The following is a 17,177-nucleotide window of genomic DNA, read 5'->3' on the forward strand; positions in this document are numbered from 1 at the left end:
CTCAAATGAGGGGTCACTGGCTTCCATTCCAGTGTCCATTCCAGGGTGGACCAGGCAGCCTGCCTGGTGTGAATGAGCCTGCCTGCCAGCCCGAGCGCATCTCTCAGCTCCTCAGGTCACCACAGTGTCATTAACACACGCTGGGAGGATCCCGACCTGGCATCACCGGGCTCACAGCGTGCAGGTCTACACTGTGATTTGCAGGGTTTGAACACACAGTCCTTTCTAGCAGCTGGTTTGCTTTCTTTTTGGCTCCAGGAAATGTGCTAATGCCCTCATGGTGACTGAATATGGTATGTAGTTATAATTTATATTCTACTTACTGCAATCAAAGTCCCAATGGGAAACATGGGGCAGGCTCACAATAGGATACAAGAGGGATTATTTATTATTTACAACTACAAAGTTGTGAGTGGAGTCTAGGGGATCTACTAATACAAGGGGCAGTGGGCACCTGGGGGGCAGCGGCAGAACTGTTCACTGCTCTTTCCCATGTGGGCATCCAAGTGTTTCTGGGTTTCTGGAGCCTAGAAGGAGAGTTGGGTAAAGTCAGCCCCAGAGGAGTAGTGACCTCCTGTCAGTCGGGCCACACAGCCAGCTGGAGGCAGCTTCGCAGAGAAAGCGGCTGGGGAGGATGCACTCAGACCCTTCTCCGCTCCTCTCTCTGTTCTCCTGCCGGGGCTCCCCATGAATCAAGCCCAACCAAAGGCCAGAGGGCATGAAAGGCCATCACCTTGGTTTATAGCAAGTCTCTGGGGCAGAGAGCAGACGATCTGGAGGGGCAAACGGAATCCCTCCAGCAATCCCACCTAGAAAATAATTCAGGGATTCAGAGAGCTTGTGAGCAAAAAGAAAAGTGAAAAACATTCAAAATCAAGCACAGAATCAAGGCAGGACGACTCTCCGAGGAACCTGATGTGAAACAGTTACTCGGGTATTAATTTTTGTGTTGAACTTCCTAGCAGGCATGGCAAAGGGGAAGCCTGTGTATAGACACATATGGCATGTGTCTACAGAGGTCGACTAGAAGGAATAGCGCACCAGAGGCCCCTGGGGTCCACTTCACATTCCTGTCCCAGAGCTTGGCACTGATGCCACCTGCATATCTCGAATGAATCCAGGTGCCCATCTTAATAGTCAGAGAAGAGATGCAGTATTCCTAATCTGGGAAAATGTTTGTTTTCAGGTTTTAAGGAGGATTTTCAGATGGATGTTTTTAAAATCCTGGCAGCCATCCTACATCTGGGCAACGTGCAGATCACCGCGGTGGGCAACGAGAGGTCCTCAGTTAGTGTGAGATGCTCATTTGTTTTACTTTTCCTTTGTCTGAGGGTCATAGTGGAACCGGTTCGCAGCTGGCCTGCCTTTGCTTTTTAGCACCAGGCATAGACGGCCTCCTGGGTAGACTGGTTTAGCAGGAAGCAGGCGGCAAGGGTTTCCAGGGGTTGCCTTCAAGGAGTAAAGCCTCCTCCCCTTGCAACAGTAGAGGAGGGGAAATGTATCTTCTGTGTGTTTTTCTTTTATTCAACAAGTCCGTATGAAGCACCTACTAAGTGCCACGGACTGTGATAGCATCTGGGGAAACAGCAGTGAACAAAACAAAGCAAGAAGCCCTTCAGAGAGCTTATGATCAGGGGTTGGGAGGAGACAAAACCAGCAAATATGGTCTCCGGCAGCTGGTGACGGCTGGCACAGAGGAAAGTAAAGCAGAGGGGGCATGCACAGGGGCTGTGTCTTTCATGTGGGGTGGTCAGAGAAAGCCTTTCTGAGAAGGCGGTGGTGGGCAGCGGCCTGAAGGGGATGAAGAAGCAGGTTGTACCTGTGGATGGGGAAAGAACAGCAAGTGCGGAAACCCACAGGCAGAAGATGTCATTTGAGATACAGCAGGAAGGTCCATGTATCCAGAGGGTGAGTGACAGGGAGAGTGTGGATGAGACCAGAGGGAGAGGGGGATGGCAGACCACGTAGGACCTTAAGGGCACTGGGTAGTTTTCAGCAGAAGGACACTCACTACCTCCTTACACCTGCTTGAATCAGACATCAGTGGTGCTGGCTTCCTGGGAATGTGTGGTAAGTTTGGTGATAGATTTCTTTAATGGATGCAAGTTAATTTAATGTGTATTTCTTCTATGATACATACTATGAGTAGTGATTCTTGGGGGAGGGGTATGTGTTTAATTAGTCTCATCAATGTCCATGTAAAGAAGAAAATGAACACAAGTAAAAAATGTTTCTATGAAACACAGAATCTGCCTACCTTTAAAGCTTTGCATTAACAGTGACATGTCTGTCCTAGTCAACTCAGAATGCCATATCAAAATGCCACAGGCTGACTGGCTTCAACAATAGACATTTGTTTTCTCACAGTTCTAGAGGCTGGAAGTCTGAGAGCAGAGTGTCAGCCTGCTCAGTTCTGGTGAGGACTTCCTGGCTCCTAGATAGCCACCTTCTCATTGCGTCCTCATGGTGGAGAGAGAGCAGACACTGTGTTGCCTCTTACGAGAACACTAATCCCATCATGGCAGGCCTCACCCTCTTGACTTTCACCAACCCTGATTACCTCCCAAAGGCCCCATCTCCAAATACTGTCACGTTGGGGGTTAGGACTTCAACATCTGAGTTTTGGAGGGACACAATATTCAGTCCGTAACCATATCTATTTTCATGTCCCTCAAATAACTGATGGGAATAGTTGATCATTTTGTGTACCCGGTGAGTTCTTGGCTGTCTGCTACCAACGTTTTGGGGAGAGAGCAGAGCTGAGTGGAGCATGAGCTCCTGGGCTCAGTGTTTCAGGCCTGTTGCTGTGACCAGGAAGTAATTCTCCTTCCTCTCCTCCAGCTTTCATCTCAGCACCCTTCCCATCCCCCCGCAGTGTCCAGACCTCCCAGAGTGAGTCAGTTCCCCAAGTGGGAAAGCAGAGAGAGAGGTGACGAGAGGCCTGGGGGAGAATCTGGTGTGTCTGAAGTGGAAAGTCCCTCTGTTTCTTTGCTCAGTTACCTCAGAGAAGCTGGGCTTCTGCCCTTTTTTCCTTAAACCCCCAAAGACTAAAAATGTGATTTCTACCCAACAAATGCCATCACACTGAGCCCTCTCCCGTGAAGCTTGTTATGAAGGTAGCATTTTGGAGGAGGAATTAACATTGACTGGCAGAAAATCCTTTGGAAAGTGTTCTAAGAATATCTGTGGAAAATTCCCAGTCCTATAATTATTGGTCCTAGATTTGGGATCTATTTCCACCCATTTGTATCAGGAACTTGAAATGTTGGACACGTTAAATTTGGACAAAGCCGTCTGACTTTTTGAAAAGCTGCTGCCCCTTTGCATTTTTTCCCCTAGCAGCACCTGCAGCTGAATTGTTTTTGACTCAGAAGGTTTTGTTCTTTCTTAGAAGGAAGGAAACCAAATGCCTCTGCCAGTCCCCTCCCTTATGAGGTCAGGCACGTCAAAGCCAGCTCTGTGTTAGTGTCATGTTGGTCAGCAGGAGTGTGGGTAGACCGCAGGGAGGGGCAGGACTGTTTCCGTGGCTTCCTCCACTGTATCCTGAAGCTTTTTAGTGCAATCACGTGGGTTTCCTGGTGGGCTGGAATGGTGCCCGCAGGGGAGCCTGCCTTGGGAGTTCTGACTGAGAGAGGAGCTGGGAGTCACATCCTCGCCTGAGGACAGGAGCCCTTTGTCCACACCGGCTGAAGGGAAATGGGAGCACCTCTTCCCTCTTTTCATCTGCTGACCAGCGGGGCAGCTCTCATGCCCGGGCTTGGGGGAGAAGCAAGATTTCACTTTGTGCATTCGGGAAAAGTCCCACCCCAGCCCTCATGTCAGCTGAGGCACTAGCTCAGCCACAGGAACCCCACCAGCTTCTGCCTGGCAACAATACCCAGGTACCTCCTGGACCATCATCCAGGCAAACCCCTGGCCACATGAGGTGGGGCAGGGTGAGTGCACACTCTGATAAATGGCCCAGGATGGTACAAAGGGAAGAGAGAGGGCTGCATCCACATCCACAGGAACAGGGCGGGGTCTAGGGAGGATGGCCTCCATGGCCTTAGTCACCACTGACATTCTTTGGTTAAAATGAAAAATCAGTGTGGGATGCAGCCCTGGACTCCGCAGCATTGCTGCAGGGGTGGTCTGCCAAGGGCCAGGTGCAGGAACCGTGCCAGTGCAGCCCTCTTGCTCTACTCCCAGGTCTGTCTCCACCTCCTGAGGCCTGGACATCCTTGTGCCAGCTACTACTCAGCTCTTGCACAGGCCTGAGTGTGGGCACAGAGGCTTTGGCCGGGTGGGTTTGTGTGGCTTTGGATGACTGGGCCACCTGACGGGGCTTGTGCTTGTTTTTGAAGGAGGATGACAGTCACCTGAAGGTGTTCTGTGAGCTCCTGGGCCTGGAGAGTGGCAGAGTTGCTCAGTGGCTGTGCAATCGCAAAATCGTCACAAGCTCTGAGACGGTGGTAAAACCTATGACCAGGCCTCAGGCTGTCAACGCCAGGGATGCACTGGCCAAAAAGATCTATGCTCACCTGTTCGACTTCATTGTGGAGAGAATTAACCAAGCGTTGCAGTTTTCAGGCAAGCAGCACACTTTTATTGGTGTTTTGGACATTTATGGGTAAGATTCTCTTCAGTGAGCCTGTCTTTCCTCCTTTAAATGTTGAGAGTCATGTGGTTTTAGATTATTTTGTTCTGGTTCCTTTGTATTTCACATGATTAGAAAGACAACATTCTTTGCTTTTGCCCCTATAGATGCTGAGTACACTCTACTGGGCTATGGTGCCGTTTATTTAAAGCGCATTAAAGAGATGCTGAATTAGTAATGGCTAGCGTTAAGAGCTTACTGTGTGCCAGCTCTGAGGCTGCTTGACTTCCCTGGGCTTTCTCACTTAATTCTTAAGGAACCTCATAACTATCCCCATTTTAGAGCTACAACAACCAAGGCTTAGAAAGACTCAATAACTTGGTCACAGTTGCTCCACTGGTGGGAAAACCCAGCCCAGTTGTGAGGCTCCTGCTTCTGCTTTTCCCACCAAAGGCCCCTGAGGTGTGGAGCCCCAGGGTTCCTTCCCATTCAAATCACAGGGGATGATAAGTCACCTAGGCCTGCACCTTGCCCAAGCCCAGCGGCCAGAGGTGGACTGAACCCAGGTCTCTGATCAGCGGCCCCCCCCACCCCAGTCATTTTCCGTTCTCGGGTGAGAAGGTCTTCGATGTTCCCCAGCCCTCCTCCAGGAGGTCTTACCCTTCATCCCATCCTGGAATTGGGTTCTTTTTCATTGTCTCTGCATGGTCCTCCTTCTCTAAACCCCAGGCCCAGCTCATGCTGAAACTGCTAGGGAGTAACCAGAGTGGAAGCTGGTTACTTCCACTCTGTAACCAGGGCTCCGCAGAGATTGTTATCCCTCAGGCTTTTCTCAGCAGCTGGCCCCAGTGCCTAGCCCTTGCCCCTCTCCTGGGACCCACCCTGGTTTCTTAGCAGGAGAAGGGGGAAGATTGACCCATGAAAGGCATCGTGGAGTGTTCCACCTGGATTGGGGGATCTTCCCCCACACCCTGGCAAAAAGCAGCTCAACCCCATTCCCCATGCAAAGGGGAGAGCCGAGCCCTGGCCTTCATGGCCCTGCTGCTGCCTCCTGGGGAGGAGCGGGACAGGGCCACAGCACGCTGTTGGACTTGCACCCAGGTGGAGAGGCAGCTTTTCCCATAGCTGTCAAATGGGAGACAGTGCCTCAAGGGAGTTGCTTTGGTTAATTTAGATCCTACGTTAATACGTATGGCTCCCAATTAATAGTACATGTCAACAGTTATAAAATGCTTAATACATTACTGGGATAGTCTAGTCAATTATTTACCTGGTCTTGTTCCAAGAAAGTGTTTGAGCAGCCAGTAAAAGCTCAAGTGAACTTTTAAAAATGGATAGTCCTCATTAAAAATAGTCCTGTTTCACTGTGGTGGAAATATGTAATTGTTCTGTTATTCCCTGTTCTTTTGGGCGTTTTCAAAATGTATTTTTAAATAATGGCAGTTCTTTATTTTAAGAGTATATTTCTTTTTTTTTTTTTTTTTTTTGAGACGGAGTCTTGCTCTGTCACCTAGGCTGAAGTGCAGTGGCACCATCTCAGCTCACTGCAACCTCCGCCTCCCAGGTTCAAGCGATTCTCCTGCCTCAGCCTCCTGGGTAGTTGGGATTACAGGCACCTGCCACCACGCCTGGCTAATTTTTTGTGTTTTTAGTAGACATGGTGTTTCACTGTATTAGCCAGGATTGTCTCGATCTCCTGACCTTGCAGTCTGTCCACCTCGGTCTCCCAAAGTGCTGGGATTACAGGCGTGAGCCACCGTGCCCGGCCATTATTTCATATTTTTATCTAACAAATGTTTATATCCCAGGCACTGTGTTGGAGGCAATGGTTGAACAGCATAGACACACGGCTCCTGCCGCCGTGGGACTGAGACTGGTGAGGGTGGCAGGCCAGCAGTAGAGGTTGGGATGAGTCCTGGGAAGGGAAGAAGGTGTGCTGGAAGTTAACAGGGGATGGGGACAGAGAAGGGGCAGCCATGTGCAAGGAGTAGCAAGCTGGACGGTGGCCCCCAGGCAGGATCCAGGACCACTGTAGTAAGGAATTTGAATTTTTCAGCTATGTGGAAAAACCTGAGACAAGTATTTATAAATTCACAAAGACTTGTTAGAATAAATTATTTTAAGATTCCTCTCAAAAATTCTAACAGCAGCCTCTTTACTGCCACCCTTGAGTTCATGATACGCCTCCAAAAAAATCAGCTTTCCTCTAGGCAGCAGGGCTGCAGCCTGGGGCCAAGCCTTTCCCGCCCCCTCCAGCAGCCTCACTTCTAGGCTAACCCTCGCCCAGGCGTACCTGCAACTTTTGAGAAAGCTCATTTTGACTCGGAAATAAGGAAGCTTCAAAGGAAGAGTTAGCATCTTTGAAAGCAGGTAAAGCTGAAGCTGTGAGCTTCAAGGTCTAAGCTGAGAGCGGACGAAGGCTAGTGACTCCCCGGCCTGTCGTGTGTTATGTTCTTTGGATCCAGAGTTGGAAAAGCCTGGGTCTGGGGGTCAGACCCCTCGGAGTGAGCTCCATAGCGTACCAGTTGCGTGACCCCAAGAAAGTCACAGAACCTCTCCAAGCCCCAGTTTCTGCATCTACAAGATGGGGCCTCTCTTGCAGGGTGATTTTGAAGACGAGATGGAAGGTATGCAGGTACCTTGAAAACCATAAGCATGGATCCAATGTGAAGTGTTACCACAGTCAACGCGCCTCTAGCATTTTAAGTCACAGATCTAGCTCTTTCCATAGGTCCTAAACTTCAGTTCTTTGTGCCCCCAAATAATGCATTGATATTTGACATTTTGCCAGGTTCTAGAAAGCCCTGCCCTTGGCCCCAGCTGTGCGCTGCAGAGCTCAGTGAGACCCTTTTGAATCTCCCCTAGGCCCAGCCCTGGCCTTGCTTCCATGAGCAGACCAGCCTCCAAATCTCAGCCACCAAGGCTGTGTGTGGAATGGGGCCGTTCAAGCTGCCATGAGTCACCCTGGAGCTACCTAGAGGACAGTCCAGGTTCTTACCCTGCCCAGGAATTCCAGATTGAGCCAAACCAGCTCAGTCGAGTGAGACTCTCAGGGGACCCATGATAGGAGCTGGCAGGAACCTCTCAGGATTAGGGTGATTAAGAACAAAGCTTTGGAGGCACCAAACACTGGGGTCGAATTGCATTTCTGGCACCACTTGCTGGTTGTTGGTCCTCACCATGGTCACTCCTTCTCTGACCCTCGTGTGTGACAGTGGAGCCACAGGAGCCCTTCACATAGGGCTGTGTTAGGGTTAAGGGAGGTGACGTGCATAAATGCTGACACCTTAAAGCTCTCAGCAAGCTGCCTTCCAGCAGGAGTGCATCTGGCCAGGTGGTACATTTGGTGCCTCTGTTTTGTTCCACCCACAGCATGTTTTGCAGAGTGACTCACTTAAAAGCCCCAGTTTTCTGACTTTTCTTGAGAACCAGTTAATCTAACATCCTGGCCCACATTCATCCATGGCTACAGCCGGCAGGAGCTGAGTAGCAGCTGCCCCTTGGACAATCCTGATGGCTCTCCAGGCCCCACACGGCTCACTGTTGTGCCATATCCAGTCTGCTTCCCAGGCCTGTCCCCACTGGCTCCTCTCAGTTCTTGAGCTTGCAACTTCAAGGCAACTGCAGAGGCAACTGATGAAAGTCTGAACATGGAAGCCAGCTGTGTCTGTCTCGTCCCTGACGGAGTGTGCTGGGCTGTAGGATATGAAATGACTTTGTCCTTTTCCTCCAGGAACTAGGAAAGCACCCCTTCGGGAGGCAAAATTGTGCCACAATTGTGCTGCTCCTCCCCTCAACAGACAAGGAAAGGAGAATAGGAAACCACATTGCTTTCTCATTGGAGGCACAGGCATCACAGTTAGGCAGCTTCGCAGCTAAGTTCTGACACAAGCTGTGTGACTTTTGGCAAGTTTCTTAACCTCTCGGGCTTATTTTTGACCTATAAAGTCAGAATAACAATTGCCAATATCACTGTTGTTGTGCGGACTACACCATATCGTGGCATGCCTATTTTAATGCCTTGCTTGGGGTAGGTGTTTTATACCTACCAGATTCCTTCCAGGGGACAACCAGGAAAAGGATTATATAGAAACTGACTACTAGGATATCATTAAAACCAGAAGCTTTGAGGGGCATTTAAAACTTGTAGAAGATATAGCAAATGTTTAAGCTTCTAAGTCAAAAAATATCTATAAACAAATGCATATGTCCTGCTTCAGGTTATATTTTAACTTGTTTAAATTGTATTTCAGTTTTGAAACCTTCGATGTGAACAGCTTTGAACAATTTTGCATCAATTACGCTAATGAAAAACTGCAACAACAGTTTAACATGGTAGGTGACCCTTCTGCCTTCTTGACTAGTTCTCAGCCGTGTGTGTGTGTGTGTGTGTGTGTGTGTGTGTGTGTGATCATGGAAAGAGGCATTCTTCAGGTTTCAAATTTTTATGCAAGGAGCCTCATGCTGGGTCACTGCACCACCTTGTGGCCAAATCTTGAAATCACACCCTCTCATCTATTTGCTTTTTTGAATCACCTGCCAATGTGTGAGCCTCACTGCGCCTCTTGGATACAGACCCTCTGTGCAGCCAGGCAAAACTATTAAGTTGGTTGCCTGAGGCCTCCACTTTCTTTCGAGCCTCTCTGTCTTTGCACTTGCTGCTTTCTCTGCCTTAACCCACCTGCTCCTGTTTTTTCCCCATTGCTTTATCTTCACCTGGCCAACTCCAGCTTGTGTTTTGAGATCCAGCTTCCCTGAGAGCCTTCCGCAATACCTCCTGGTCTCCTCCTATGTGCTTCCTTATCACAGGCCCATCACATGGGATTATCATCATTTGCATGCAAGTCTCCAAATAGACTTGGTCACCTGGAGAGTCCAGGACTGGCATTCTTTGTCTCTCTCAGCCCAGTGCTTATCTCAGCGCATGCAGCACTAAACAGCAGATGGCCAATGGATTATGGGAATGAGTTTCTCCAACCTTAATTTAGAACAAGACATATATGGTACCTTCCTAACTACTGATAAGATCAATTATCCTCCCATGGAAACAGACAGGAGATGGATTCCAATTTTTTTTTCCACTAGGAAGATTTGTTTATTCAAAAGACATTTTTGAGTGCATATTGTGTATACCAGGTACCAAGTTAAGTGCTGAGATAGAAAAATGAATAAGACAATTTTTAAAATGTTGACTAAATGCTACTTGTGGCTATTTTGGCATTTATTATTGCTATGTGTATTGAATACAATTTCGACCTCTTAAATCAGTTCCCTAGATGCAAGAACTTTAGTGAATTCACTTTTGAACTCCCAACAGTACTGATGCCTTTCTGCTCCTAACAGAAATGGATGAAATTAAAAGTTGATTGGACATCCTTCTACATTGGCTCTACCATGAAACTACCCTCATATTTTTTAAATAATTGCCTCCTTCACATTTCTATTTGGCTCTGTTTCTGAAAAGCCATGAAAGTGAAAATGCTTTACTAACTCACATTTTCCTTTTAACCTACATCCTAAACTTTGGCTACATGTTCATGGGAAAAATTTTGATTCCAGTTCATAATAGAAATCATGTATTAATACCCTAAAAGTTACTCCATGGAAAGGTTATACCTTTGTTAGTGTTTAGTCTTATTCTGCCTCAGAACCCCTGAGGAAAAGTCTTGGAGAGCTTGGGCTTTGGCTCAGACTAAATTGGGTTTGAGTCTCAGCTCTACCTCCCTCTGGGACCTTGGGCTCTCTGAGCCTCTGTTTCCTTGTTTTAAAAATGAGTCGTCATTACACATTGTATGCATGTGTCAGAATACCCCATGTACCACAAAACTATGTACAACTATTACATATCAATTTTAAAAGAGTCAATAATAGCTGTCTAATATTGTGAGAAGACCTAACATTGAATCCTACTCAGAAGTTTCTTTTTTTTTGCCCAGAATTAATTCATGTATAACCATTAAATTTCATTCCATTGTAAATTTCTATTTCTTTAGCATTTGCAAGGCTTTCCTGGAAATTTGACATTAATAACTACAGCTGAGGTTTATTCCAAGTGCATATTCAGTATAACTCACCTGAAGTCCAACTCTCTGTAGCTGCTACCCTGTCCCCTGGCTGCAATGGCGTTGCTGCTCCCCAACATGTCCACCTTACCCTCAAAGGACACCGATGCCAGATGGCTTGCCAAAAATCACAAATCAGAGGCTGCAATTCTGTTTTTTCTTTTTGCTTCTGTTATCCCTTCCTGTTCTTCTTCCTCATCCACTTCCTCCTCCTTCTCTTCCTTTTTCCTCTTCTCCTTTTTCTGAGTCATCTGTCCATCTGGAGATCCTCCCAGGAGGGGTAGTACCTTCCTTCAGTTGTCGACACAGGAAGCTTTGGTTAGGACTCTCCTGATCTCCGGTCCCCCTCATCTGGCTGCCACTGGGCCTTGCACCTGATGCCCGGAGGGAGCTCAGCAGTAGCAGGTGTAGAAGTGCAGGTGCCACCTTCTCCTCTCAGCCCACTTACCCTCCACGTGACTTTCTGTGGTCAAGTCACGGCGTGGACCCTGTGTCCTGAGCCTGATGTTCATCCTGACCTCTTCCCTCCTCATCCTCCTCCCCAAGTCGCAGCCACCAAGAGCATCAGGCTGAGTCCTCACTGGTCTCATTGCCTCCGGTCCTTCCCTCCTCTGAGCCATCCTTCAGGTCTCGTCATAATCCCTCCACCCTCCAGTGGGTCCTCACTGCTCCTAGAAAGAGGCCATAGGCCCAGAATTCTCTAGGGAGGGTGTGAAGGTCTCGGATGATCTGACTCTGCCATTCTTTGCCACCGCATTGCCTGCTGTCCTCCTGTACTTTCTAACCTGCTTGAGGTGTGTTTCTCAAGCACCCATTGAGCTTTTGTGCGGTTCCCATTGGGATTCTCCATGGGAGGCTTTTGTTCTTGATGCCCCACCGACCCCACCCCACCTCACCATACCTCACCACACCTCACCACCTGCCAGCCAAACTTTCTTTCATCCTCCATGGTAGGCCTGAGTACATCCTCTGGGAAGCCTCCCTGATACCCCTACAGCCCAAATAAGTAGTGCACAAAGATCTCTAAGCAGTGAGCTTCTCGCCCTAGCCCTGCAACTAGCATTCTCAGGTAGGTTGGCTCCACCCAGCCAGGCTGTATTAGGCCAAAGAGACTAGATTTGTCCTTGAATAGCTCCTAGCAGGAAGGGGCTGTAGGACCACACTGAGTACCATGTAGTGCTGGTGGTGACACAGGCTGGCCCAAGCCATGTCCTGGGAGGTGGAGACCCACTCAGACTAGGTGGGAGGATGACAGCTAGACCCACTTTAGGAACTCAGTGGTATTGATCGTAGTGTGGGCCTTGTCCATACTTCAGGGTCTTCCTGTTTAAACATAAATATTACAGATCAACCATTTATGTTTTCCAAATGCTTACGTCCTGCTCTTTGGAAACACATTTTAATATTCTGTTTTACTTTCTGTATTAACTTTGGATTCCCAGCATGTCTTCAAACTGGAACAAGAAGAATACATGAAGGAAGATATCCCTTGGACGCTGATAGATTTCTATGACAATCAACCGGTTATTGACCTGATTGAAGCAAAAATGGGAATTCTGGAGTTACTGGATGAAGAATGTTTGGTAACTTTTAAGAATAATTGTTTTTTTCAACTTTTAAGTATTAACAGATGAGCATTTTGCAAAGCAGTTTTTTTGAAGTGTGCTTGTAAAATCCTGATGTTTACCCAGTTGGTTGGGTGGATATTAATGCTGGGACAGCATCCACAGCAGGGACCCCAGAGGGCCCACTGGGCCTTTTGCCCTCAGCGTGTATAAACCACCCCTGGGGAGCTGCACCACCTCTTAGGTAACGTCCAGCATGGAGGCTGTCCCAAGGTGTATGTAGAAACATGCATGGAAACAGCAAGTGACTCCACTCAAGTTGTCGGTGACTAATAACAATTGAGTTTTCTTTTACATCCTGATTCTTGTGAGTCATCAGCTATAGCTGAAAAATCAACATCGTATGATTCACCGGAAGAGAAAACTCTCTAGGAGTTTTCTTCTTACCATTTCCCTCTGGGAAACCCTGAAGTTGGCCAGCCTGGCAGTGTCTCTCGTGGGGGCACAAGAACAGATAATCCCTGAGAGGATTAATAAGGTTTCAGGGTTAAAGGATTGTTTTTTGGTTTTTTTTTTTTTGAGATGGAGTCTTGCTCTGTCACCCAGGCTGGAGTGCAGTGGTGTGATCTCAGCTCACTGCAACCTCCACTTCCTGAGTTCAAGCGATTCTCCTGTCTCAGCCTCTGGAGTAGCTGGAATTATAGGCGCCCACCACCAGGCCCAGCTAATTTTTTTTTTTTTTGAGACGGAGTCTCACTCTGTTGCCCAGGCTGGCGTGCAGTGGTGTGATCTCGGCTCACTGCAACCTCCGCCTCCCGGATTCAAGTGATTCTCCTGCCTCAGCCTCTTGAGTAGCTGGGATTACAGGTGCACACCACCACGCCCGGCTAATTTTTGTATTTTTAGTAGAGATGGGGTTTCACTATGTTGGTCAGGTTTGTCTCAAACTCCTGACCTCATGATCCACCTGCCTCAGTCTCTCAAAGTGCTAGGATTACAGGCTTGAGCCACCATGCCCAGCCATGCCTGGTTAATTTTTTTTTTCTTTTTTTTTTTTGAGGTGGAGTCTCACTGTCTCCCAGGCTGGAGTGCAGTGGTGTATCTTGGCTCACTGCAAGCTCTGCCTCCTGGGTTCATGCCATTCTTCTGCCTCAGCCTCCCAAGTAGCTGGGACTACAGGTGCCCGCCACGATGCCCAGCTAATTTTTTGTATTTTTAGTAGAGACAGGGTTTCACCATGTTAGCCAGGATGGTCTCCATCTCCTGACCTCGTGATCCGCCCGCCTCAGCCTCCCAAAGTGCTAGGATTACAGGCGTGACCACCGTACCCGGCCAATTTTTGTGTTTTTAGTAGAGACAGGGTTTCCGTCTCAAAAAAAAAAAACAATCACATATATCAAGAACAAATTTTGCAACTAGCTTAGTACAAGGAGGTATGCTCTTATTTCAAGGAGTGAGTTAATTAGGAAGTAAAATCAGAAAAACTATTTTCCTGAGGCAAGGGAAGGGGAAGACTCTCTATTCAGGTACCAGCCTTTTCCCATTCACCCGTGAATTAAGGTCATGTTCATGTAATGGAACCCACACTATTTTTTTCCTGAACCTTTAGACTTCTTTGGGAAGAAATAAAATACCGCCAATTTTTTAGAAATAAAATTCTTCGGCCGGGCGCAGTGGCTCAAGCCTGTAATCCCAGCACTTTGGGAGGCCGAGGCGGGTGGATCACGAGGTCAGGAGATCGAGACCATCCTGGCTAACACGGTGAAACCCCGTCTCTACTAAAAAATACAAAAAACTAGCCGGGCGAGGTGGTGGGCGCCTGTGGTCCCAGCTACTCGGGAGGCTGAGGCAGGAGAATGGCGTAAACCCGGGAGGCGGAGCTTGCAGTGAGCTGAGATCCGGCCACTGCACTCCAGCCTGGGCGACTGAGCGAGACTCCGTCTTAAAAAAAAAAAATAAAAAAATAAATAAAATTCTTCGGCCGGGCGCGGTGGCTCAAGCCTGTAATCCCAGCACTTTGGGAGGCCGAGACGGGCGGATCACGAGGTCAGGAGATCAAGACCATCCTGGCTAACATGGTGAAACCCCGTCTCTACTAAAAAAAAAAAAAAAAAAACCGGGCGAGGTGGCGGACGCCTGTAGTCCCAGCTACTCGGAGGCTGAGGCAAGAGAATGGCATAAACCCGGGAGGTGGAGCTTGCAGTGAGCTGAGATCCAGCCACTGCACTCCAGCCTGGGCGACAGAGCGAGACTCCGTCTCAAAAAAAAAAAGAAAAAAAAAAAAAGAAAGAAATAAAATTATTCATTCTAAAGTCATTGTGCGACCATTTCTTTTTAAAGTTTTGTTCTTTAAAGGGACATTGATGTATCCATTAAAATATCACCTCAAGTACCCCACACATATATGTAATTGTTATTTGTCAATTAATAATTTTTAAAGTGCCCTAAAGATTAAGATCAAGGACAAATTGATGCCTAAAGTTGCTTTTTTAAAAGCCTCTAAGGCCAGGCACAGTGGCTAATGCCTGTAACCCCAGCACTTTGGGGAGGCCGAGGTGGGCGGATCACCTGAGTTTAGGAGTTGGAGACCAGCCTGGGCAACATTGTGAAACCCTGTCTCTACTAAAAATACAAAAATTAGCCTGGCATGGTGGCAGGCACTTGTAATCCCAGCTACTTGGGAGGCTGAGGCAGGAGAATCACTTGAACCCAGGAGGCAGAGGTTGCCATGGACTGAGATGGCGCCGTTGCACTCCAGCCTGGGTAGAAGAGCCAGACTCCATCTCATAAATAAATAAAAGCCTGTAATTGAGAGCAGTTCACCAAGGTGCCAAGTCACCTTGGTTTCTTAGAATTAGTGCTTTTCCTCGCCTGTATGAATCTCTAGTTTTCTTACTTGCTAGTTGGTGTATTTTTGTTTTCCAGTTACCACATGGAACTGATGAAAACTGGCTTCAAAAGCTGTATAATAATTTTGTCAACAAGAACCCTTTGTTTGAAAAGCCTAGAATGTCGAACACATCCTTTGTCATCCAGCACTTTGCTGATAAGGTACTGTGAAGGTCTCTCCAGCAATGCTGTCGACCCCAGAACCCGCACAGCCTCCTGAAGGAGTAGGCAGGCCGGGAATGTTTCTGGTCAGATTCAAGTCACACTTAACATGTAGCTTTGATAAGTGTGTGTTTAACAGTTCCTGATTTGTCTTTATGATGACATACATGAGTTTCAACTGTACTACTTTAAAGACGAATGTGTTGTTAGAAGACCTCACTTCTGATTTTGAATTTACTGTGAATTCATTAACCTCTTACCAGTTTATTTTCTGTATGAAATTGTGATAATCAAGACAGCGTAATTCTTTCCTATGATGAAAGCTATATCTTTTTCTGAAGTTCTGTTTGATTAAACTGGACTATATTACAATGGCAACATAGGTTAATTCACGATGTTGATGGGTTATCTTCGTGCTTTTTTTCATGTTTTGTGTCTTTTTTCTTCTTTATATGTCTCCTTTTTCTTTTTGCTAAACAGATGTTACTTGTCTGAAATGAAAAATTTTTGTTAAAATCGCATTATAGAAAGCTTAGAAAACAGAAGGAAAAAATTGCCATAACCACCTGTCCTAAATGTACATCCTTATTTGTTTTCCTTCCTTAAGGGAGCTCCTACCTCCTCCCATGTCCTGGTTGGGTGTTGCCTTGGTAGCCTAGCCCAGTGCCAGGGCTCACGGGAATGACTTGTGCTTGTCTGTGTTTATTGTAGAGGCTGGTGCTGTGAGTCAGAGCTGGTCACTCCCGAGTGACTGATGGTGGAGGGAGGGGACAGCAACCTGGAAAGCTGTGATCACCTTTGTGTGCTCGCAGAGGACTGTAAAATATTAAAATATAGGATTGGCCAGGTGCAGTGGCTCACACCTGTAATCCCAGCACTTTGGGAGGCTGAGGCGAGTGAATCGCTTGAGGCCAGGAATCCGAGACCAGTCTGGCCAACATGGCGAAACCTTGTCTCTACTACAAAATACAAAAATTAGCCAGGCGTGGTGGCACGCACCTGTAATCCGAGCCACTCAGGTGATTGAGGCAGGAAAATTGCTGGAACCTGGGAGGTGGAGATTGCATTGAGCCGAGATCACGCCATTGCACTCCAGCCTGGCCGACAGAGTGAGACCCTGTCTCAAAAAAAAAAAAAAAAGTTAAGTTTTTAGTGCTTAGACTTTTTCAGACGGGCTCCTGAAAAGATGCCTATGAAATGAATGATCATATGTTAAATTATATTTTCTAGCTATTGTCTTATAATTTCAGGGTTCTGGTCCCATGGGAAAAGGGGGGCGGGGAAGACCAGACTCCATAAAAAGCACATATGGGATTTCTTTCAAGGGTCTCTCTTTATAGGATGTAGTTTCTGTACATGTAAATTCTCTCACCTGCCACTTCCAGGAAGTCTCCCTTCGAAGAACTAGGCAGCGTTTGGGCTGGACTGTGGATTGATTGGTGGGAAGAACCCACACACACTGTGGGGTTAGATGAGGTTTTCAGTCTCACTGGCCAGGGAAATCAGGTCATATTGAATGCAAGGCAGCTGAGCTTAGATGTAGGCACTCAGCACATCTTCCCTTGGTCCCAGAGTCCCCAACAGAGGCACCAGCTGCCTGTGACACTGTCCCCACAGATGCTCGCCCGGACCAGGACAGCTCTATATTTGCCACCTTTGCCTGTCTGTCCTAGTGGCTCACACCACCATTCTGGAAGAATTTGTACAACAATCCAGGTACTTCATTCACAAAGAAGCGTTTACAAACAGCCGGTGTTCCTGGATCTTAACCTACCGGCAAGGATACTTCCTTGCCTGGGGTACAAAGCAGAGGCCATGCCCAGGAACCCTCTGCCTCCAGATTCCAGCACTCTCCCCTATTTCCTCATTGTCAATTTTTAACATTAATTTTAATATATGTTTTTAATTTATGAAAAATATATT

The 17,177-nt window shown here is 47.4% G+C and overlaps 1 protein-coding gene across 1 annotated transcript in view; it reads left to right on the forward strand.

Annotated features, from left to right (window-relative positions):
• MYO5C (myosin VC) overlaps positions 1 to 17,177 on the forward strand; it is a 106,788-nt gene that overhangs the window by 28,638 nt on the left and 60,973 nt on the right. Inside the window, exons 9-13 of the mRNA XM_033190095.1 lie at positions 1,187 to 1,293; positions 4,344 to 4,609; positions 8,830 to 8,911; positions 12,081 to 12,221; positions 15,129 to 15,254. Coding sequence (XP_033045986.1) covers positions 1,187 to 1,293; positions 4,344 to 4,609; positions 8,830 to 8,911; positions 12,081 to 12,221; positions 15,129 to 15,254 — 722 coding nt within the window. The remainder of the gene's footprint in view (positions 1 to 1,186; positions 1,294 to 4,343; positions 4,610 to 8,829; positions 8,912 to 12,080; positions 12,222 to 15,128; positions 15,255 to 17,177) is intronic.

This window comes from Trachypithecus francoisi, unplaced genomic scaffold (genome assembly GCF_009764315.1).
Source record: "Trachypithecus francoisi isolate TF-2019V2 unplaced genomic scaffold, Tfra_2.0 Lachesis_group3, whole genome shotgun sequence".
Classification (NCBI taxonomy): domain Eukaryota; kingdom Metazoa; phylum Chordata; class Mammalia; order Primates; family Cercopithecidae; genus Trachypithecus; species Trachypithecus francoisi.